This window comes from Centroberyx affinis, unplaced genomic scaffold (assembly GCF_046629955.1).
Source record: "Centroberyx affinis isolate AG114_WGS23_722 - 3 ecotype Tasmania unplaced genomic scaffold, CSIRO-AGI_Caff_v1 ptg000715l_1, whole genome shotgun sequence".
Classification (NCBI taxonomy): Eukaryota; Metazoa; Chordata; class Actinopteri; order Beryciformes; family Berycidae; genus Centroberyx; species Centroberyx affinis.
Genome location: NW_027279332.1, coordinates 185,996 through 207,462, shown reverse-complemented (window position 1 = coordinate 207,462; position 21,467 = coordinate 185,996). Strand labels below are relative to the sequence as shown.

At 42.5% G+C, this 21,467-nt stretch overlaps 4 protein-coding genes across 4 annotated transcripts; 1 reads left to right on the top strand and 3 right to left on the bottom strand.

Annotated features, from left to right (window-relative positions):
* Positions 1-427: 427 nt before the first annotated feature.
* Positions 428-2,286, bottom strand: olfm4.2 (olfactomedin 4, tandem duplicate 2). The gene is made up of 5 exons (XM_071519603.1): positions 2,227-2,286; positions 1,946-2,113; positions 1,550-1,762; positions 1,308-1,452; positions 428-1,221 (listed from the first exon to the last, which is right to left on the bottom strand). The coding sequence occupies exons 1-5, from the start codon at positions 2,284-2,286 to the stop codon at positions 428-430; spliced, it is 1,380 nt and encodes a 459-aa protein (XP_071375704.1).
* Positions 2,287-5,551: 3,265 nt separating this feature from the next.
* olfm4.1 (olfactomedin 4, tandem duplicate 1) lies at positions 5,552-7,626 on the bottom strand. Its single transcript, XM_071519591.1, has 5 exons — positions 7,573-7,626; positions 7,297-7,470; positions 6,990-7,202; positions 6,471-6,618; positions 5,552-6,381 (listed from the first exon to the last, which is right to left on the bottom strand). The coding sequence occupies exons 1-5, from the start codon at positions 7,624-7,626 to the stop codon at positions 5,552-5,554; spliced, it is 1,419 nt and encodes a 472-aa protein (XP_071375692.1).
* Positions 7,627-8,152: 526 nt separating this feature from the next.
* Positions 8,153-13,218, bottom strand: LOC139644195 (leucine-rich repeat-containing protein 74A). Its single transcript, XM_071519600.1, has 13 exons — positions 13,106-13,218; positions 12,706-12,877; positions 12,515-12,622; positions 12,313-12,406; positions 11,943-11,992; positions 11,759-11,840; positions 11,552-11,637; positions 11,269-11,463; positions 11,051-11,146; positions 10,449-10,592; positions 10,010-10,114; positions 9,594-9,679; positions 8,153-8,783 (listed from the first exon to the last, which is right to left on the bottom strand). Exons 1-13 carry the CDS (start codon positions 13,216-13,218, stop codon positions 8,153-8,155), a joined length of 1,962 nt encoding a protein of 653 aa, XP_071375701.1.
* A 495-nt stretch (positions 13,219-13,713) lies between these two features.
* Positions 13,714-18,908, top strand: angel1 (angel homolog 1 (Drosophila)). Its single transcript, XM_071519569.1, has 10 exons — positions 13,714-13,782; positions 14,324-15,160; positions 15,747-15,982; positions 16,132-16,201; positions 16,497-16,939; positions 17,070-17,259; positions 17,406-17,537; positions 17,662-17,695; positions 18,141-18,304; positions 18,415-18,908. Exons 1-10 carry the CDS (start codon positions 13,716-13,718, stop codon positions 18,570-18,572), a joined length of 2,331 nt encoding a protein of 776 aa, XP_071375670.1. The 5' UTR covers positions 13,714-13,715; the 3' UTR covers positions 18,573-18,908.
* The last annotated feature ends 2,559 nt before the right edge of the window (positions 18,909-21,467 follow it).

Here is a 21,467-nt window from a genome sequence, read left to right as displayed (position 1 = left end):
CCTACAGCTATACTGCCTCAGAGTAATTTGAAACCAAGTCTAGTCAGTGCTGAATTCTATATTTCAATATTCAATTATTATTGTGTGTGGTGGCAACTTCAGTGATGCCATATTGGATTTTACACAAATAATTGTATTCATGTATTTTTTTTGGTAACATTAGCCGGATCTGGAAGTGCTTTGCTTGGTATATTATACACTTTTCCATTGTTGTACATCAGTTGTATCATATTGTAAATATAGTCAATTTATAGATAAAATAAATCAAGGCCATTCGATTCATTTGAATGCTTCAGTTTGATTTTATTTAGGAAAAGAGAGCAGAAGGTCTATGGATTACATAGCTTCTTAGAGTGCCAGTGACAAAGACAGTAAATACAGATGAATCGTATCAATCACTATACAACAGATCACAAAGGGGAGACACCTAATCTTTGTTAAACTTCACATTGTAGGAAACGTAGTAGCCGTTGTTGTACATGTAGAGCTTCTGATCAGTGGGATTGTAGTCCAGGTTGAAGTAGTTCTCCTGGAACTTCTCAAAGTGAATGCTGAGGTGTTTCTCCTCCCCAGTCTTGGTGTCGTACGAGTAGAAGATTTCCTCTGTGTTCAGATCCAGTGATCTAGTGGCATACATGACTCCACACACCATGAAAGCATTGCCTGCCAGCTGCTTGTACACACCGGTGTTCCATTCATCCTCAATGCCAAAGGACGGCTCGTCTATCTTAGCGATGACTATTTTACCCTTGGCCTGCTCTGTGGCAAACATTACCCACAATCCTTTCTCATCAGCTGCAAAGTCCATGTTCTGATTCTCTGAATAACTGTATGTGAACCTTTGACTGGCTTCTGGGATCACTCTGTAATCGTATTTGGAACTGGTCAGATTCAATTTGGACATACTGAACGGTGTGTTGTGCTGGTAATACACGGTGTTACCATGAACAATGTAATTGTTCCCGGTACCTTCCCACCCACTTGGTATGTCATGGTTTTTGAACGCGGACCTCAGAATCAGTTTATCATAGTTAGAGTAAAAATAGAAGTTATGCACGGTGGGAGTGCTGTATGCACCGTACCAATACATTGATTGTTGGCCTCGAACAGGTTTGGAGTCTTTTCCCCAGCCCCCAAATCTGTAACCTGCATTCAAGTGAGCGTTCAGTTGGACGACCGTGGGCTTGCTGAGACCGGTGATGCCTGTGTGATTGCAGTTGCCTGGGAAAAAGAAGACAAATGTTGACACTGACCGTCCATCTCTAATCTGTAAACGTTTGTCCAGCACTATCTGCTGACTGGCTTACCGATATCTGGCTTGTGGAAGTCCTCTTGCTCCTTCTGGCACTCCTCCAGTTTCCTCTGCAGTTTAGCAAACTCAATGCGGATCACCTCCAGGTTGCTCTTGTCATAAGTCTCCAGTTGGTCCACAATGAGGCTCATGTTGTGAATCTAAGAAAAAAACAGATAGCAAATTGAATGGAAACCCACTGTTTCAGCAATGGCACAAGCCTCTATGTTGTTTGTGGGTTCAAAATTGCTCTTTTACCTCAGTGTGCAGACTGTCAAACATGGGTGAGGAGGAGTTAAGGGACTCTTTCAGCTGGGACACCAGAAACTCAAACTCTCTCAGCTCAATCCTGAGGAGCTCAAAGTCCAGTTTGATGTACTTGTCAGGATCACTCTCCAGCATCGCCACTCTAACTGTCAGCTCCTTCAGTTCTCCCAAAAAGATCTCCAACTTGCCCTTGTAGCTCACCATCTGAAGGAGACACACATTTAGTTATCATGGTGAAACAGAAATAACGTTTCTTTTACATTTTGGATGGTACACTGTATTGGGCTGTAATGTTTGAATGCTATAAAACCGTTCTTTCATCAGACAATGAAATAAAGTGTAATGTTAGGTGTAATGTTGTTCATGATTCTTTTCGTCCTACAGTACCTTGTTGATTTGGATTTCCACTTCCAGGATCAGATCCTTTGTGACTTGTTGCATGTGCTGAACCCGGTCAGCGGGGAAGGTGGTGTCAGGCAGGTCCACATGACAAACACACTGACCAGACTCACCCAACGACGCAGTCACATTACCAGACCCCCACTCCTCCAGCGGCTGGCCAAATAAAGATTTCAACAGCATTTACCACTATTGTAAATGAGTGTACTGAATGAGAACCACTGTAATCCATCTGCATGTTTTAATCATAGAAAATAAGAGTCACTTACTATCCAAGCCACAGCAGGACTGAGGACTGGTAGGAGCAGCAGTAGAGTTGGAAGCGTCATGTCTCAGTTTAGCTCTCAAACTGTGTCTCCTCGGTGGCCCGCTCAGAGGGTTTTTAAAGACGACTCTTATCAGATCATTACAGACACCTTCCCTCTGCTCATATTTATTACTTTAGCTACCTGAAACTTTAAGAGAGGTACAGATGTCCTGTGACACGTATGTTAAGCATTATTCCCGTCTGCTTGTGTAAACATCCAAGGAATCCTCCCGTTGTGTTTATGATGCGAGCATAGTGTGTGGATGAGAAAAGTGTCATATGTTGTCGTTTCTGGCCACACCTTGTGACATTTATGGGCTTCTAGCTGGGTTTAGCTGGTGCTATGTGGCCAGATAACATACTGCAGAAAAAATCATTAGCTGCTTTATTGACACCAATACAGGATCTGACATTGTGTTTTCAAGCTATCCAGAAAAATATCCAGGTTATTCTACTTGGAATTTAAATTTGGCAGATCATGCCTGGTTTGCTCACAAAGTTTGATGATGACATTTTCTGTATCATTATCTCAGAAGTTAGACGTCATGGTATTTCACTCAATAATTACTGCTTTCCATGTGTTGCTGACACATTACATTAATTCCATGAGCTTTTGTGTGTGAGTGGCAGCTGGTGCAGTGTTTTTAGCTCTTCATAACTTTATTTAAGGACACCTTGCAAGGAATAAACACTGTCTGCCATGGGGGGATCACCCTTCCTGTTGAGGCCCATCGTCAGTAATGGAAGTTTGATCCCTCTAGAGTTGCAGACGTGTGAAGAAATTCAGCAAAAGAATGCACCATGCAACACAACAACTACCACAATCAACAGAAGCAACACAAGCAACAGAATAAAGATGCTCCCTCTGTCTTAGATTGTCATTGGACCTAGTGCTTTATAACTATGTAAATATAGCTATTAAAAGAAGAAGAAGAAGTTTTATTCTATTTTTCTTTAGTTGTATTTGTCCATGATGATGTGTCATTTGTCTTTCATTTGTCAAAATTGTACAGCTATAACAAGAATGAGTCAATAGAACACTACATTATATATATATCTGTGTATTCTGTTGCAAGGTCATTCTAGTCACTTTGGGTAAACAAGTCAACTGGGACATAGGCCCAAGAAAATTAAGAACTAAATGCTTTTAGACCACTTTCTATCTAAAGATCAGCAGAAAGCAGTTCAAAGGTTATATACTGTATATTTCATGACATGGTGTAATAAACAGCTGAAGCTAGTGTGTTTTCCATGAGAAGCCTTATCAGTACAGAAGCAAGCAACTATGCAATGGAGAACAACATGTTTTTAAAAAAAAAATGATCAGATTGTACATAGCCTACCTCATACATCCACTCTTGCACCACACTTCAATGTCCCAGTAGCTGCTTAGAAAGCAGTCATTAAGTTTTGGGAAATCACAGACCTCAAGAATCAACTTTTCCTCCATTTTTCAAACTCAGTGACAACAGAACAAACTCTCATTTCACTAGTCAGATGACATGGTGTCCACTGTAATTAATTGGGTGGTGAAACTCCACATCGCGGTGTCAAAAAGTTAAGGCGCCTGCTCACGCCTAACAAATGCGGGAAAAAACAGATTTTATTATGTGGAGTTAATTTATACTCATTATGCTATATTATTGGGGGGGGGGGGGGGGGGGGGGGTCTTATTGGCCTGTTTGTGATATTGGAGGGGCCCCGACCGCCCAGAAATTACGCCCTTGCCCTCAGCGTCTCCCATCCCTCCCTCCCTAAGAGCGGGAGATCAAGAGGAAACATCCTTGGTCTGCTGTTCCCTTACAGTTTGAATTTCACACAAATACATAAAAACACAGTTGTTTGTAATTAAGGTTGTAGTTGAAGTAGTAGTTGTAGTTATAGGATTAGATACATCAGCTATTAGTATTAATTGTAGCACTAGTAGCAGTGGTTGTAGTTGTGGCTGATTTGCAAAATGTAACAGAAAAAATAAATGGAAACAGACTAATATTATTGCAATCTATTGTGCATTATGTGTAAAACTATATTCTGTACTGTATGTTTTTTCATGTTTTATGAATTTCCTTTATACCAGTCATTTGTTAAAGAAGGAATAGACCTACAGAACATTCAGCAATAAGATGTACTGTGTGTAATATGTGTGAAATATTCTGCATTGTGCCATTGTGTTATATTCTGGGTACACTTTAACAGCAATCTGCTTCATTTCCCACACAATTTACACAATTGACATTTTTATAGACATTAATGTTATTGCAGTATATGTTTTATATTTGACATTGAATCACTATAGTGTCTTTGAGCATTTACAATACAGAGCCTTCAGCAGTGTTCTGTCATGGTGCAACAACAGACATGCTTTACTAATTTGATGAGAAAAAGGAAAAAAAAGTAGGTAACACTTTACAATAAGGGTACATTAATTAAGGATTAGTTAATACTTAATAAGCATTAACTAAAAAATAATAAACATCTAATGGCGGAAATCCCAGATCCGGATCACCACCAAAATCAAATCAATTGCTCCTTGGCCCAAAGCCTATCTGTCCACCAAATTACATGAAAATCTGTTTGAGATATCCTGCTGACAGACAGACAGACAGACAGACAGACAGACAGAAGGACAAACTAACCAACAGGGGTGAAAACATGTGACAGCAATGAACCTAGTGTTTATGTGAACAGTCACTGTTAGTTCTGATTCTGAAGCCCGAATCCAGTATTTGAGATAAATTGAGTATGGACATTTAAACACAGATTCTTTAGAATTTGGACTACTAAATGAAAAATAAGCCTTTTCATCTTTAGGTCTATTTACTTTGAATGCAACTATTATAGATTGAAAACATTTTTGACCTTAATGTACATTCAAAACTCAAGACTTTCACATACTGTCAGTTTTAGTATCATAAGTCAATCAATGTGAGAGAAAAAAGTCCTCAAATAAACATAGCCAGTAGTGGGACAATCTTGGCACCAAGTGCTACTGTACTTTGAATGTAGATAAGGCAGTAGAATGAGTGAGTGAAGTCAGTGAAGTGAGAGAGTGAAGTGCATCTAAGTATCAATAAATAATAGCAATGCTCTCATTTTTGTTCATTAGAAAATAATGCACTCAGTTTCATGAGGATTTGCACAAGGAAACACTTGACACAATTCTAATGCTCAAGAGAAAATTTATTGAGAATGGAGTACAAGAGAGATAGATGAGGCACTAAAGTGAGAGATACAATGATTGTTGTTTCAGTGAAAGATGTGATACTTCAGTAAACCACAGATAATAATCAGATCAAGAGGGATGGTGATTCCTCAATGGCTTTTGCTGTGTGGTTAAACCACAGATGGTAGTTAACGTAGTAGCCATCATTGTACATGTAGAGCTTCTGGTCAGTGGGATTGTAGTCCAGGTTGGTGTAGGACTCCTGGAACCTCTCAAAGAGAACACTGATGTAGCTCTCTTGTTTGGTTTTGGTGTCAAACTTGTAAAATATTTCCTCAGTTTGGATATCAACAGTTCTAACTGCATAGAGAACCCCACACACCATGAAGGCATTGCTCACTCCTGGTTTGTATACACTAGTCTGCCACTCCTCCTCTATCCCAAAAGAAGGCTCATTGATTTTAGCAATGACCAGCCGGCCACTGGACTCCTCCGTAGCGTAGGTCACCCACAGCCCGGTCTCGTCAGCAGCAAAGTCAAAGTTCTGATTGGGTGAGTGAGCGTAGGAGAAGCTGGTGCTAGCCTTGGCAACCACCCTGTACTCATATTTCAGTGTGGTGAAATTCAGTTTGGCCATGCTAAATGGGTTGTTGAACTGATAATACAGACTATTGTCACGAATAAGGAAATTGTTCCCTGTACCATACCAGCTGCTGTGTAAATTGTGATGCTGGTAGTGGTTTCTCAAAATAAGATTCTTGTAGTTAGTGTAGAATCTAATGTCAACAATGGAGCCACTAGTATACCCAGAGTACCAGTACATAGACTCTCTGTCAGGAACAGGCTTTGAATCTTTCCCCCAGCCTCCAAATTTGTAGCCAGCGTTTAGATGGGCGTTGAGCTGGCTGACAATGGGCTTGCTGATCTTGATTATACCTGTGTGTGCACAGGAGCCTGGGGAAAGAGGAAGAGTGAGTATAGAGTTAGTAGAGTCTGCAGACAGGTCGGCACTTGGATGTGTATTACAGTGTGAATGTTCTCACCGATGTTGGGGTTGAAGAGCTCCTGGTGGCGTCTCTCGCACTCCTCCAGCTGCAGCTGGATCTTGATGTACTCACGGCGTGTCACCAGAACCAGGTTCTTGTCATAGGTCTTCTCCAGCTTGGTCAGGGTCTCCACCATTATTGTGATCTGAAAGTGAACACACAGTTGGCCCTAACAATTCGCATCCAATGCACCACCATCATAAAGCATTTATGATGCATCACCTCTGTTGATATAAATCATTTTTGTATCAGCTGTTAAAGACTGGCATCATATCTGCTCTTAAAAAGTGATATCAGGGGCGCCCCGGTGGCTCACTGAGCGTGTACCATTTAAGGCTCAGTCCTTCCCACAGCGACCCGGGTTCGAATCCAGCCCGCGGTCATTTGCTGCATGTCCTCCGCTCTCTCTCTCTCCCATACCTTCCTGTCTCTCTCTCACACTATCTCTGTCAATAAAGCATAAAATGCCTAAAATAAATCTTTAAAAAGTGATATCAGAGCAGTTTTGAGACTTACCTGTACACGCAGAGACGCGAAGACAGTGGTGGAGCCTTGAATGGAGGCCTGGAGCTCCACAATCAGAGCCTCCACTTGTTTAATCTCCACCTTCACTTCCTCCAAGTGGGCCTCGGTGTACGAGTCAGGGTTCTTCTCCATCTTCTCAATTTCCGCTGTCAGGGTTATAATCTTCTCCGCATATGCCGTCAGCTTGGTCTCATAGGTCTCCAGCTGAAATCGATTAAACATAAAACTCATGAATAACAAAACTCATTACTTACACTGTGTATCAACTATTGCAGATGCTGTCAATACACCTGAGTACCTTGCCCATCTCCAGCTCCAGTTTGTGGGAGATCTCCACAGCGGCCTGCTCCATCACTACCAGGTCTTTCACAGGGAAGGTGGAACTAGGCAGGAAGGCATCACAGGTACACTGGCTCCCACCTACACCTTCTGTCCCATTCCTCTCACTCCCACCACCCCACAGGCCTACACGCTGAGAGGGTCACGTGAACAGAGGGGTCAGCTTATACCTCCAATGTAGGCAGAGGTTCAAAGAATAAGATGAATCAGTGGATGTGAGTGGTGTCATACATACCCCCCAGGCCATCGTGGAGCTCAGTAGAGCCAAGAAATACAGAGTGCCGATCATTCTGGTGCAGTCAGAGTGGTTATGATTGAGATGGCTGGATCTTCATGGCTTATATAGGCTGTTTAAACATCCTGAAGGACGCAGCACCTGTCCCCATTCACAGCATCGTCAGCAAAGGCAAATGCCATGACAGCCCAAACAGATATTAACTGCTGGGATGTTTGTTTGACAGGATGCAATAATGTTTGAGTGTGTATCAGAGTTTGAAGAACTACTGATGGGTGGATCTGTACCTGAAAAAGTTCCCAGGTGTTATGAAATGTTTTGTTTCCATTGGATGTGTACTCAGTAGTAAACTTAGTGAAATCATAGACTGAGAGACAATTTTTTACTAACTGAATGAATAATGCTAAATACACTGTGCAGATAGGTCATCTTTTGGGCTGGAAACAAACAAGTCATATTGAAAATTGTCTTCTCTCTTTATCAAGTCATCTTTATTAAGTAATTGTGCGTAACAAAGTAGCCAGTGATCTCCGTCAAAAAGAATTATAATAATGCAAGTATGTTGTTAGTTCAAGCTCAGTCACTTGTGGGTTTGTGTAGGCTTCTGTGAGTTTTTGTCAACGCGTTTCTTACTTTTCTTTTTCTTGGTTTTATTGGTTTTTGCTTTAGGCGCTGGTTGCTTGGCGTTAAGAGCAGGCCTGGACCTGGTCAGGTGGTTAGCAGTAGGGCTTAGATTGCTGTGGTCCACCTCTGGATCAGAGTGTAGATCAGAGTGTACACCCTGGGCAGAGATGGGCTTGCCTGCAGCACTGCGGGGGGAGTCATCCAGCAGGTTGGGCTGGGAGTAGGAGCGCATAGCTGGGGAACTGGGACTGGAACTGGGGCGGCGATGGGAGGCGCCTCCCAGCATGGGCAGGTGGACATGTTCAGTGCTCAGGTTGGTGACGGAGTAGCGGCTGCTGTTGGACATGACAATGTGGTGCCAGGAGCTGAGAGGAGTGGCAGAGAAGTGCTGTGGGCCACTGGAGTCGTCTTTGGCACCTCCTGGGGAAATGACCATGGAGCTGCGCGGTGTAACCGCCTCCACGGCGCTCTGGAAGGTCTTGAGGATGCGCTCGCTCTTCTGCTTCTCCTTCTTCTGGCGTGACTCGACCTTCCGCAGCTGGCGGCGGTGATCCCTCATCATCTGTTTCCTTGTGTCCGCCAGTCCCCTGCACGGAAACATCAGACAACTCACTATCAGCATCTCAGACTGCTTGGTGGAGCCAGGCCTGGCGATAGCAAACAGATCACTAACTGCCCCTCTCTGTACCATCTGTCAGAATCACACATTAACAACACTGTTATTTTTGAACATATCAGTCAAGGCAAGGATCTGGACAAATTCTCAGCTCATAATTGAAACAACTTTGGCCTAACTACACCATCAGTCAAACAGAGATAAGACAGAGATAGTGATTGTGTACAGGCATGCACATCCTCATCATCATTCAGTATTCCACCTATTCAAAGTATTCCCATGATGTCACATGCATTTCCTATCAATATGGCGCTTTACAATACACACAGCTCATTGGCTGTGTATGTCATTTGATTGTAATCACCTGTTCATTTATTACATTCTCTGTTATTTTCCTACCAAGATGGCCGTGTAGTGATGTAACAGAATACTATGAATACTGCCCTACAAAAGTAAACAGTATTAACTGTGTTTGTGTGTTTTTCAAACGTCAAATGCCATGACTCAAGTTTGTATTTCATTTTGACAAAAATTAGACCCATAAGTGATCCTAAACAATATACTGTATTTTATCCACTTCTGTACCAAGAATACTTTTGTCAGGATGGAGGATTATAAAAATGAAGATAATGAAGTTGTTTTTCTCAGTGTTGGTCTTACGCAGTTACTGCCCTTTAGCTTTGTAGGGCCGTATAAACCTCAACACATAATAGGCTTACTTTGTGCAGCAATTAGATGGGCTGACGTGTGACTATAATCAAACAGAATGGGACCTGCTCACCTGTAGTCTACCATTCCTGTCCTGTCACGATCAAGTCTCTGAATCAGCTCCTCAATCTGGTATCGATCCAAGGGAATGCTGGATTGCTATCATGGTTTCCCAAAACAAAAGGGGAGACGGGGGGGCAGTGAGTTTTACCTGATAAAACATAGAATCAAGAAGCTACACAGTTACACATGCAATGCTTTAGTGATTCGCTACTCTCCCTTGCAGTATGTTTTAAACCATTTTCTATATTTCAGCCTATCATCAGGATCAGGAAACATTTGTGATTGTGACTAGAAGAAAGCCCATCATCAGTGACTTCAGAGGGCAATTTCATATTATTCTGTGCCATTGGAAATTCATCAGTCCAGCAGTCCCTGCAAATGCCACGGGCTCTGGGCAGGTCGATAAATCAACATTGAGTTGGAAACCTGCACCGCCTTCCTGAAGTCAGCGACGGGGACTCGCATGGTGCCGTCTTTATCAATGTTCCGAAAGAAATCCCACAGGCGCAGCTTGCGTTCATCCAGATAATCCTTCAAAAAGATTGTGAGAGGGCTTTTTGACCACTGTGTAATATTTTCCTTCCATACAAAATATACAACAAACAAAGGCAATGATTAGATGTTTCAGTTCCCCTAGTCTTATTAAATGATTTGCAAGTAAAATGCTTTATGGAATAATAGATTTAAGTAATTAGATATTTGAAGACTTTGCCTGTGAAACATTTTTGACAAAGGGAAAACATGTATCTTTGAAATATGACATGAATATGAGATTAAAATGTTTTTTCATAATGCAAGTATAAGTGCAACCCTTCATTTCAAATTGTAAGGCTTGTGCGTCTTCATTATAGCTGACCAAACAGACCTGGATGACTTTCATTGGATCGAGGCGTTTTGGCGGTTTCTTAGCGATGAAGCCTCCTACCCCTCCGTACTGAACATCCAGACTGGGATGCTCCTGACATGTCAGCTCCAACAGCTGCACAAAGTTCTCATTCACCAGCACGTTCTGCTCGGACAAACATAAAAAAAATACATAAACATCACAGTGAAGGTATATCCTGCAGTGACCAAAGTATAGTAATCTTAATGGCATAGACAAGATAGTATACAGGATATACAGGGCTCTACTCATTGTGTTTCATGTCATTTTTGAGATATGAAGAATATGAAGTGCTACTATCTTTTCTTGATTACAGGCACACAAAATTGCACTGAAACAGCTGTTAAGAGTTATGATTATCAGTTTACTTGAGCATTGATGTTGTTGATCTTTATATGAAGCATGTATATAATGTAGTATGTATAGCCTATGTATGATGTAGTATGGTATATGACATGTACTGTATATGATGGTATGTAAATCCCTTTGAGACTGTGAAAATGGGCTGTATAAATAAACTAGACTAGACTAGATGTTACAGCATGATCAGATCAGGATGGGAGAAAGCCACACCAGTCACTCACACATATGTTGATCTCCTCCAAGGCAGTTTTAGGTGCGTTCCTCACCACATTAACCAGGGCCAGTGCTCCCTCTACTGTTAAAGAGTTGTATGCCAGCTGAAGGAGTATAGGACAAAACATGGTAGTTTTACACCTCACAATATGACTAGCTGCAGTCAGTCATATTGCTGCTGTACTGAATGCCACCTTATTGGCTGAATACCACCTCCTCCACCCACCAGCAGGACTCGGAGCGTGTCGTTGGCCTCTAAGCCCCTGCACATCATGCCCACACCCTCATTGGTGATGCGGTTGTTGTTGAGGTCGAGGTGCACTAGAGTGTTGTTAAATTTCAGGGCCTCTCCAAGGGCCAGGGCTCCCTCGTTCCCAAAACCATTCCATGACAAGTCCAGGTGTTTCAACGTCATATTCACCTAAACATGAAGAATATATGCAAATGTGATCAAATGACTATGCTGTGTTTCAAATCAAAGATCAGAAGAATTGTTTATATATCCATACCTTGAGCCCAGCACAAAAAGCCACAGCCCCTTTCATTCTAAGATGATTCCAACTTAAGTCCAGCACCTCCAGGCCTTCATTGTTTGCTGTAGAATTGAGAGATATAAATACCTTCTGTCCATTACTGTGACTACTGATGCTTGGTATATCATTACACTGCTGAAGGAAAACAGTGCTAGGAAAGACATTAGGATCAGTGAAGTTTACCCAACATCTGTCCCAGATGATCCCCTCCTCTTCCACAGAACTCATTATGGCTCAAGTCCAGCTCCTTTATTCTGTAATTTGTCTAAGGGAGAAAATATTAGCAAAATAACAATTAGCAAAATAACCTGACAGTCACAATGGAAAATGTAAAGAGCAATGATTAGGATAATCATTAACCGCTTACCGCCAAGGCATCTGCAAAGAATTTAGCATCGTCCTCAGTAAATCTATTTCCTATTGACAAAAAAAATATTGTATAATCTGTTTTAATGTACAAAATATGCACAAGAACTATACTACTACTACTACTAGTAATAATAATAATAATAATAATAATAATAATAATAATAATAATAATAATAATGATGTGATAGTTTATTGATCCCCACAGGGAATCATTATCACTTTTCATCTCCCCCCCCCCCTTCCCAGATCCCAAGGTCAGCTACAGAAAAGCACCCATGGAGATAGTTGGGTGTTGCTCAAGGACACTTCAGCAGGGTGGATGCTTGCCAACAAGGGGGCTTGAACCCCGGTTCTTCGGTGCAAATTACCTGAAAGTTTCATAGACTTTATTGAAATGTTGTCCAGCAACATTTTAGCAATATATTCAGCCCCCGCAGACTGCAAATGGTTGTTGGACAAATCCTAGAAGAAAAAATAGTTGCTGTTATGCAGCAGACACTACTGCAACAGTCACAGTAAAGCTATGACCTGCAAAGCACTTCTGCCCTCTAGTGGAAGGTTATTACACACCAGGTGCTGAATGGTGAAATTAGCCTTCAGCATCTCCACAAGGTATTTGGCTCCATCAGCTTGGAGGTAATTGTCTGCTAGTTCCAGAGTGTTGATGTGCATGTCAGTCTAAATACAAAGAGCTTATCAGTGTTTTTTATATATTACAAAAAAAAACAGAATCAATAACCAGCCATTCATTTCAAACTTACCACCAAAGCAATAGCGAGTGCCTTGCCCCCCAAAGGTCCTAGTCCATGATGGTTGAGGCTCATGGTGGGAGTGCCTAGGTTCCGTATGAAGTAAGAGACCGGCACCACTCCCACCATCCTGCAGGCCTGCAGGTACACTTCAGCAGTAGATGGGTCCTTGTCGCTCTCCTCGCTTTCTGGCAATGAGCAAGAGAGACTCTATCAAGACCAGTACTGCATATATAATGAACAGAAATTCAAAGCAACACTTTGCAAAAATACTTCATACAATTGGTATGTTTTTGTACATTAAGTGTGTTTAACTCATTATAACATGGCCAAACGGAAGTTACCTTTATAGTGACTGAGAGCAGAATAACGTGCTTAGTATCTAAAGATTCTTGGGTGAAATTGAATATACATACCATCAGCCTCCAAGTCTGTGTCGAACTCATCCTCCAAGCCTGGGTTTTGTGTAGGGGATGGGCAATCATCCTCTTTTAAGTTGAGGGACTCAAGAGACAGTGTCGACATCGCTCTCTGTCTGCACTCACAAGATTGACTTCAGAGGAGGGCCTATGTCCTGTTTGAAGACACTTCCTAGATAGGATAGTTTAATTCTTTATTCTCTCCATCCAACCTGTGGTCTGTAAGAGCCTGTGCAGTGAAATCAAATAGGCCTGTGCTGTCCAGCAGGTAATTCTACCCTTGAGGTAGTAGTGACATGAATAATTTATACATCACTATGGTTAAAACTGTGTGTTTAGCATCCCAAGCAAAGTATAGCATGTTACAGTATGTTATATGGTAGGGTTTGGAGTACAGTATTGTACAGTATGGGACAGAGTTAGGGTTAGAACTATAATATAGGATATGTTAACATATGATATAGTCCACTTCTGTTTTCATAGTTTCATCTCAGATAAAAGAAAATAGAAAACAAATCCTAAAATAAGGAGAGGGACCCTTATAACCCCCACCCCACCAATTTCCCCCCAAAACGCGCATGCGCAAAGTCCAGCAGAAGAAACATGATTGGCAGCCTGCTCTTTTATGGGCTTTACCCATTATCTCGGTACTTCACAAATCGATCTTCAGGTAAATTTCACTTCCCCATTGCAAACGTGACAGAGTCGCAAGGTGTCAGAGTCGGTTGAGAAACGTTCGGTTAACTTATTTCTATGTGCGCAATTCCTCTGAACAGCTGTCCAGAAGTCAGTAGCTAACGCTAGCTAATATTAGCTGCTGACCGAGCAGTTCAGATTGGCTTGGCATTTGTAGAGCGAGTGTTTGGTGGGTGATTTCAGCTTGTCTTTATGCCCAATGTAAGATATTGCTTCTGGTTGCACAATATGAGCTAATATTTCTGTGGTAACGCATTGACAATATTGTATTTAGCTTGCACATGACATGTGGTCAACTCCTCAGCTATCAAGTTTAGACGCTCCTCATGACGTCAGAACGTCACCACGTGTGAATGTTTTGTTGTGTAGTTTTTGGTTAGTCGGACTGATAAACATGTGGCACTTTACAGTGGTTATCATAATGTAGGTAAAATGTCTCAGTATCTCAGAGACGAAAGGAAGTAGTGTTTTAACTTGACGAATGAATTAATGCACAACTGTCTTCTCTCACGCAGAGGCCTCAAAGAAGGGTCTCCCTTCTGCAGTGGTTAATGGCAAGGCAGTGTGGGATGGTGGTGGTGTCCCAGCCAGGAGGTTCACCCAGTCTCAGACAACCCTGCTGGACCACCGGCTCAGCTCAAGCAGCGGGCCGAGAGGACAAACCGGAGAAGGGATGAAGGAGCAAGCTGGCCCAGGAAAGGAAGCCGATACAAGGCCTGACATGGATAAACAACAGCTGAAGGCCGTCCTCCCGCATGAGGAAACTAAGAACGAGCCAATATTAAAGAAGAGTGAGGTGCAGGGTGCAGTGGAGGAGAAAGAAGCAGAGATGAGTGATGGAAAGCAAAAAGACAAAGTGGAAGCTCCTAAGGAAGAAGACCAGGAAATAACTATCCAACTAGAGGAGTTGCATATGAAGCAAAACATGGAGGATGGAACTATTGCACCTACTGAGAAGATCAGTCCAGCACAAGATCTATGTAAACAACTACAGTGTCTGTCAGTTGAAGACGGCATAGCAGAAACCACCTGTCCAATGGAGGGAGAAAGATACATACCCAGCATGGAAGAGTCAGTAACTCCAGATCAAGCAGCAGCTTCAGCAACTGAGAGCTGGGATGAATACATAATTGCTGATACTGATGAAATGCTTGCTGGGGCAAGCGGCCCTAAGCTGGATCTGGTCTCCCTTCTGTCGGACCCTCATTCTGAAGACAGCCTGGTACAGTCTTCACAAGCTGGCTGGCACTTCCCTGCAGGCCCCGGCCTGGCGGACGTAGTGCAGTGCCCACTGTGGCAGTTCCCTCCCGTCAGCTACTACAACCCATTACAGCCAACACTGGCCTTCGAAGGTGAGAATCACTTTAGTGGGATATTTGAGATTTTTTAATATGTACAGGCAGGATTTCCACACTCCTGGAAAACATGGAAAACTCTTGAAAATTTAAAATTGTATTTTCCAGTCGTGGAGAAGTTGTGAAAAATGTGGACTGGAGAAAAGCTTTGGAAAAGTCATGAAATTGTATTTTATTGTTGGTTGCTGTGTGCTTTGTTGATTTGTTAAACTATTATTATAATCCTTGATTTTAAAGTGAAAAACAAACTAATTCTCAAAGTTAGTGTAGTTGTTGGTTACTTTTTTATTCCAGTCTCAGTAAAATTTGGTCATGGAAAACTGAAAAGGGGTCATGGAGAAGTCATGGAAAAGTTTTGGAATTTCATCAGTGAAAAGGTGTGGGAACCCTGTATGTAATGCATTAACTGCCATGGAAATATGTAATCACCATCAGTGTTTCGATTTGATTCCCAATTCATTTTCATATATCCGCTCAGTCAGTTATTTTGTACTACAGCGTTTCCTCTCTAGTGAGATTGTATGTTTGTTTACACTTTTCCCAGCACTTCATTTGCTCAGACTTGTGCTTGTCTTCCTCCCAGTGATGTGGAGAGTGTGGGAGGAGGGGGGTGAGAGCTCCACTGCAGCGGAGCCTTTCCAGAGCTTCTGCCCGGACAAAACGGCCTTTTTCGACTTTACCGTCATGTCCTACAACATCCTAGCCCAGGACCTCCTGGAGGCCAACCAGGGGCTTTACACACACTGCTCCCAGGAAGTGTTGGAGTGGAGCTACCGCTGCCCCCTCATCTTGGAGGAAATCCTGAAATGGGCACCAGATGTGAGCCAAAAGCCAATTGTTTTCAAATGGAGTATACATTCATCTTTTTCAGACATTTAAACTAGCTATTGCAAGTACAGTTGTTTTCATGCTCATCTTTAGGTGTCCAGTAAAGAAAGTAAAGAGTTGTGTTTGTATCCCATGTGTAGATTCTGTGTCTTCAGGAAGTCCAGGAGAACCACTACAATGAACACCTGCATCCAGTCCTGCTTGAGATGGGTAGGCCAAAGTCTGTACTGTCACTGCTGATATCTTGGCAGTGTTTAATGTTGTAATAATAATAATAATAATAATAATAATAATATTGGTAACATAATTTGTGTAGCACTTTTCTAAAATCAAGATAAAGACACATAAACAAGGTTACACAAGAAAAGAAGAGTTCAAAACAGGGGGAGGAGGGCATATGAAAATATAGTGGAACAGGCATGTAAAATGTTGGTATCACTTGGGGGGGACAATATGACAAAAACATTCTGTATATTGACGTTTCACTCTTGCGCCTTGACGCCAGGCTACACCTGTGTGTACAAACGGCGAACAGGGACCAAGACAGACGGCTGCGTGACCTGTTACCGCGGCGACCGCTTCTCCGAGCGGTCGGTCAGCCTGCTGGAGTTCTTCAGGCCCGAGACGGAGCTGCTGGACCGGGACAACGTGGGCGTCGTCCTGCTGCTTCAGCCGGTCGTCACCCAGGGGTCAGAGGTCAAGGCGAAGGGCCCGCCCCTCTGTGTGGCCAACACCCACCTGCTCTTCAACCCCAGGAGGGGCGATGTGAAGCTGGCTCAGTTAGCCATAGTGCTAGCTGAGATCGACAGCGTGATGAAGTCCTGCGAGGCCAGAGGGGAACGCTGCAACGTCGTCTTGTGTGGGGACTTCAACTCCGTCCCGAACATGCCTCTGTACCAGCTGATCACCACCGGCCAGTTGGTCTACCGCGGTCTAGGAGCCTGGATGGTGAGAAGTCCAACACTTCACTGTCCACAATCAATGCTTGGCATACTGACCGGAAACTATCTAGTTGTTATGCCGTGATGTTTGCAGTAGTTACGCCTGTAACCGTGTGTGTGTTCTCTATGTGCGTCAGATATCAGGTCAAGAGGATCTGTCACACAAAGCCTATCACAGACTGTTTGCCCCCCTGTGGCCCAGCTCTCTGGGAATCACAGACAACTGCCAGTACACCGCTGGCAAGGAGACGTTTGAGAGCCAGAGGCAGCAATCAGGTCAGCGATTGAAGTGTCACTGTGTTTTGTTCCCAGTGTTGGGTATGTACCAGTATTTATTTTTGTAAAGTTCATTTTAGGTTCATTTACTGAAATTCAGTCTATTGTGTTTCGTCTCTTCTCTTTGGGAAATAACGTTTCCTCCTCACACCGTTTCCCGCTGTAGTGTGATGATTTAACACTCCACTTCCCGTCTTATATCTGTCCTTCCTGCGTAGGGAAGCGTCAGTACAACCATGACTTCCTGCGGCGGCTGCGCTTCTGTCCGGCCGCATGCGTCCGTCCCCTGGACATGGAGCTGATCCCGGGCGTCACTGACATCACACCAGGTGAGGTCACTCAACTGGAACATACTGCAGAAACCACAGTGTAACTTAGATTGAGTTGCTCTGCCACTTACAAAAACCCAACTTGTCACGATGGTTCAGAAATCTCTGTTTTTTCTTTCTACAGAGGCTTCCAGGGAAAATCAGCCAAAGGTTCAAAGGTCAGTTCAGCTAATTTTTTATGTCCCATATTCCTGTTAAACAGGCATATTGTCAACTCTTACTGCTTCTTACTGTTAGATATAATGTACTGTATTGCCTCCACATACATAAATAGATAGATTGATGGATAGATAGATAGATAGGCAAATAGGTACTTTATTTATCCAGATGGAAATTCAGTTGTCACAGCAGCAACATAATTGAGACATAATAAAGAACATGACGCTATACTAAAAGCTGATTTAATAAAGAAGAATAAATGCAGTATTGACCCCCCGTACATTCACCTGACCTTGTCTCATGTCACATATGAACATGGACAAAAAAAGAACACACTCGGTGAGGTGGAATAATGGCTTAAATAAGATGGAAATGGAAAGTAAAAAGTGTAAATGAAATGGAAATAGAAATGGTAATCTGATAGTAGTTAATTTTGTGTTACAGGTTCAGACACACCGTCAGTCATGGGTTGGACCTGCAGTCGGCCTACACACACATTCTCCCAGGCTCTGGCCACTCGGAGGTCACGACCCTGCACTCTGAAGTGGGAGCTACAGTCGACTACATCTTCTACTCCCCGAAACACGACTCCACCTCTGATCATAAAGGTATGGGGACTTGTAATGAAGTTGGCCGATGTTACTGCCCACTAGGAATCGAACAGAACTATGAATTTGCTTCTGTCATAATGACTTTTTTTATTTTATGTTTTTTTCAGCTGGCCACCTGGTGAGTGGAGGTCTGAAGCTGATTGGTCGTCTCTCCCTCCTATCAGAGGCGGACCTTTGGTCAATGAACGGATTGCCCAATCACATATTCCCCTCTGACCATCTCAGTCTTCTGGCTAAATTCCAGCTGGACCTGAGTGTTGCATGATGCTTTTTTCGTTGTTATTTGTTTGTTTTTTGTTGTTTTTTTTGTTAGTATGGATACCGTTACTTGGAGCTCCATCCTGGAAACGGATCATCCCAAATTTCAAACTGAATGGGAGGTCAGCTTAATATTTTTGTTCAAAAGTGCCAAAAAAAAGAAAAAACATGCCAATATTCAGTCCTGTTCCAAGTGGTTTTTATTAGATAAATGCTGCGATAGGACTTAAAATTTTGTGATTGGTGCTGTAATGGTTCATACCGAGAAAAGAATGTAGCGATTGCTTACTTTTTATTGATGTGATAATGCACTGACCTGTTTACTTTGCCGTTGACAACTGATTGCTGTATCATATTTTAATTTATTTTAAACTTAATTTTGTGATCATGAGAATTACGAGTTCTCTGTTTATGGGTCAGTTCTATTTTTTCAGATGGTAGAAATATTGAGTAAATATTTTGATTTAATTTGTGACTCCTTCATGCCTTTGTTCCCACTGTTCCACAATACTGCATGGAGGAAAAAAGCATGCCTCAGGTTTGAAACGACAACCTCATTTGTTGTCATTTCCTGGATTTCTGATTTAGCAAGTGATATGCCTCAAATACCTTTTTAATCCTCCAGTTCATGTCTAGCTCTTTGTTTATCCTGCTTGGCCCAGTGTGGAGACTGTGACCTAAATGTTGGCACTACTCGTCCCATCCCACTCCACTGTGGCACTCAGTTTGTCAGGGAGAAGATGTCTGTGTGTGTGTGGGTCTGTGCATGCGTGTGAGTGGGTGATGCATGAATGAATAATTAATTTAGATAGTGGAGAGTGTTCATGCATGATGGGTCTCAGTCGGGGGGCTTTGAGTATGTGTACACTATAGAGTGGAGTGTCAGCTGAGGCGTTTGTCATCAGTAAGACTCCTTATTTCACTCTCACTCTTTTCAATGGGCTCTTGAGTATGCTGTGTAAAACTGTTTTCCTCCCCATTCCAAAACCGATGCCAGTATTTTGCCATATTTACCCATTACTAGTGAGTTGTAAAAGTTCATGTACGGAGGAATCGGGTCGTGTGCAGCTGTATTCCCCCCGTGGCATCAAACCCACACAGGCAAAGGAAATGGGTCAGTAGGTTTTTTCGAAATAGGCCACTATGCCTTCTGTTTCTATATCATATAAACTGTGCAGAAGAAGGTGTGTTTCTGATGTGGAATCCAGCAGAGTGGAAGATGAGGAATTGTTTATCTTCCTCATGGCTTCTTCCAGCTCCCATCTCTTACCCAGACAATACAGACCAACCCTCATTTTAAGACCCTTCACTTAAATCACCCCACTCTCAACTCATTTCTTTACAATAATACATACTAAGGTTATTTTATAGTACTAACCAAGACTCATGTTCATGAAGCAGCAGTTCCAGAGCTGCATCATCAACCTAATGTTTCTCCATGTTTATTGCTGACTGGTTTTCAGGGAACGCAGCAGCCACTGCAGCCCAGCCTTCACTGAGAATATGAAGGCTGTCATGTTGGCAGACTTATCGGTAGTGAAGCCTCATTAGCAGATTGCTGTGCTGTGAAATACCATCCAGTGAGGGATCCACTGGACTTAATTGTGTGTAGAGGATCCCTGGTCATCAGCACAGACACAGCCAGCATAGCACAACTGACTAGTATGATCTATAACACTGCAGCAAAACCTGGCAAACCCCCAAAGAACTATTATATATGATGAATGGAATAATACAGGCACACACTGTCAGCGGCATTTATTTTCAACATTGATTTCAAATGTCATAAAGCTTTACATGTATTTTACATTACATTTCCCCCTTACATATTGTTCTGAAAAGGAGGAATCGGTGTGATTTATGCCAAACTAGATGGAACTGTCCCACTTGGTTTGACGAGATGTTTTTGTTCACTGTTTTACTGCGAGTCCCAGCAGCACACCGAGCCTTAATGCCTTTTATAGTGTTGCTGGCGTCAAGTTTTCTTTGTGTACACTTAGCAGGGATAGTGTTTGGAGATCTCCTTGGTCCGCTCTCTTCGTGGTCTGTCTCGGTGCCAGAGGCGGCCCCTCAGCTGACAGCACCCTGGGTTCAGTTTGAGTTCTTGGTTGGCAGGAGGACCGGTCCTGTGCCCCAGCTGACCCCACAGCATCATTTGACTACACTGTATCTATTGATCTCACATTACCATTGTGTCCATTTTGTTTTACGGATCTCTTAAGAGGAAGTAGGCTACTCAAATATGCTCAAGGTAATCAAATCCATAACCATGAACTCATTAACTCATCTCTTTACCATCATGATATTTGATCGCAGGAGAAGAAAAGAACATCTTATTGCCACATCCATAGTGAGTCTTTATTGTGATACTGGAGATCAACAATCTTTTGGTACAAAAAATTGTGTTTTAGAACACTGAAATGAAAACGGACAACATCTACACGCAAAACTGTTGACTGTGGCAACATATTGAGAACAGTGCATGGTAAATATTAAGTGGTCTACTGGTGATCATCAACACTGGAGGTATAAAATGACAATCTCCAATTAAAAAATACAAAAGTGCTGTAAACAAATTTCTTGACATCTTGGCTAAAATGGAAATCAGTTGCTAGGATACCACTTAAGGCTAGTGAATAACTGCTACAAATAAAAGTAAGAAACAATGTCATATATAAAGCAGTTATATATAAAAACTGACTTGTCAGTATCTCCCTACAAGGCAGAGGGACTTGTACAGAAAATGCAGAGGTCAGACAGCTGCATCGCCATTAATCACCTTGACAACCGTCTCAGTTGAAAGTTTTGAAAGTGAAAGTTTTCCTGTTCAGTAGCCGGAGTAACTCAGTGTCCTGTTTCTCATAAAGTCTCTCATCAGATACACTTTCATGCTCATAAAATA

What these genes read in the sequence shown, in the direction of transcription:
- olfm4.2 (XM_071519603.1), bottom strand. Translation starts at nt 2,286, where the DNA reads ATGACGCTTCCAACTCTACTGCTGCTCCTACCAGTCCTCAGTCCTGCT. An exon ending in TGGAAATCCAAATCAACAAG is followed by an intron (nt 1,763 to 1,945) that starts GTACTGTAGGAC and finishes TGTCTCCTTCAG; the next exon opens with ATGGTGAGCTACAAGGGCAA. An exon ending in CTTCCACAAGCCAGATATCG is followed by an intron (nt 1,222 to 1,307) that starts GTAAGCCAGTCA and finishes TCTTTTTCCCAG; the next exon opens with GCAACTGCAATCACACAGGC.
- olfm4.1 (XM_071519591.1), bottom strand. Translation starts at nt 7,626, where the DNA reads ATGATCGGCACTCTGTATTTCTTGGCTCTACTGAGCTCCACGATGGCC. An exon ending in TGGAGCTGGAGATGGGCAAG is followed by an intron (nt 7,203 to 7,296) that starts GTACTCAGGTGT and finishes AATCGATTTCAG; the next exon opens with CTGGAGACCTATGAGACCAA. An exon ending in GCTCTTCAACCCCAACATCG is followed by an intron (nt 6,382 to 6,470) that starts GTGAGAACATTC and finishes CTCTTTCCCCAG; the next exon opens with GCTCCTGTGCACACACAGGT.
- LOC139644195 (XM_071519600.1), bottom strand. Translation starts at nt 13,218, where the DNA reads ATGTCGACACTGTCTCTTGAGTCCCTCAACTTAAAAGAGGATGATTGC. An exon ending in CTTTTTGTGCTGGGCTCAAG is followed by an intron (nt 11,464 to 11,551) that starts GTATGGATATAT and finishes CTTCATGTTTAG; the next exon opens with GTGAATATGACGTTGAAACA. An exon ending in ATCCAATGAAAGTCATCCAG is followed by an intron (nt 10,115 to 10,448) that starts GTCTGTTTGGTC and finishes ATCTTTTTGAAG; the next exon opens with GATTATCTGGATGAACGCAA.
- angel1 (XM_071519569.1), top strand. Translation starts at nt 13,716, where the DNA reads ATGATTGGCAGCCTGCTCTTTTATGGGCTTTACCCATTATCTCGGTAC. An exon ending in TCCAGTCCTGCTTGAGATGG is followed by an intron (nt 16,202 to 16,496) that starts GTAGGCCAAAGT and finishes CCTTGACGCCAG; the next exon opens with GCTACACCTGTGTGTACAAA. An exon ending in CGTCACTGACATCACACCAG is followed by an intron (nt 17,538 to 17,661) that starts GTGAGGTCACTC and finishes TTCTTTCTACAG; the next exon opens with AGGCTTCCAGGGAAAATCAG.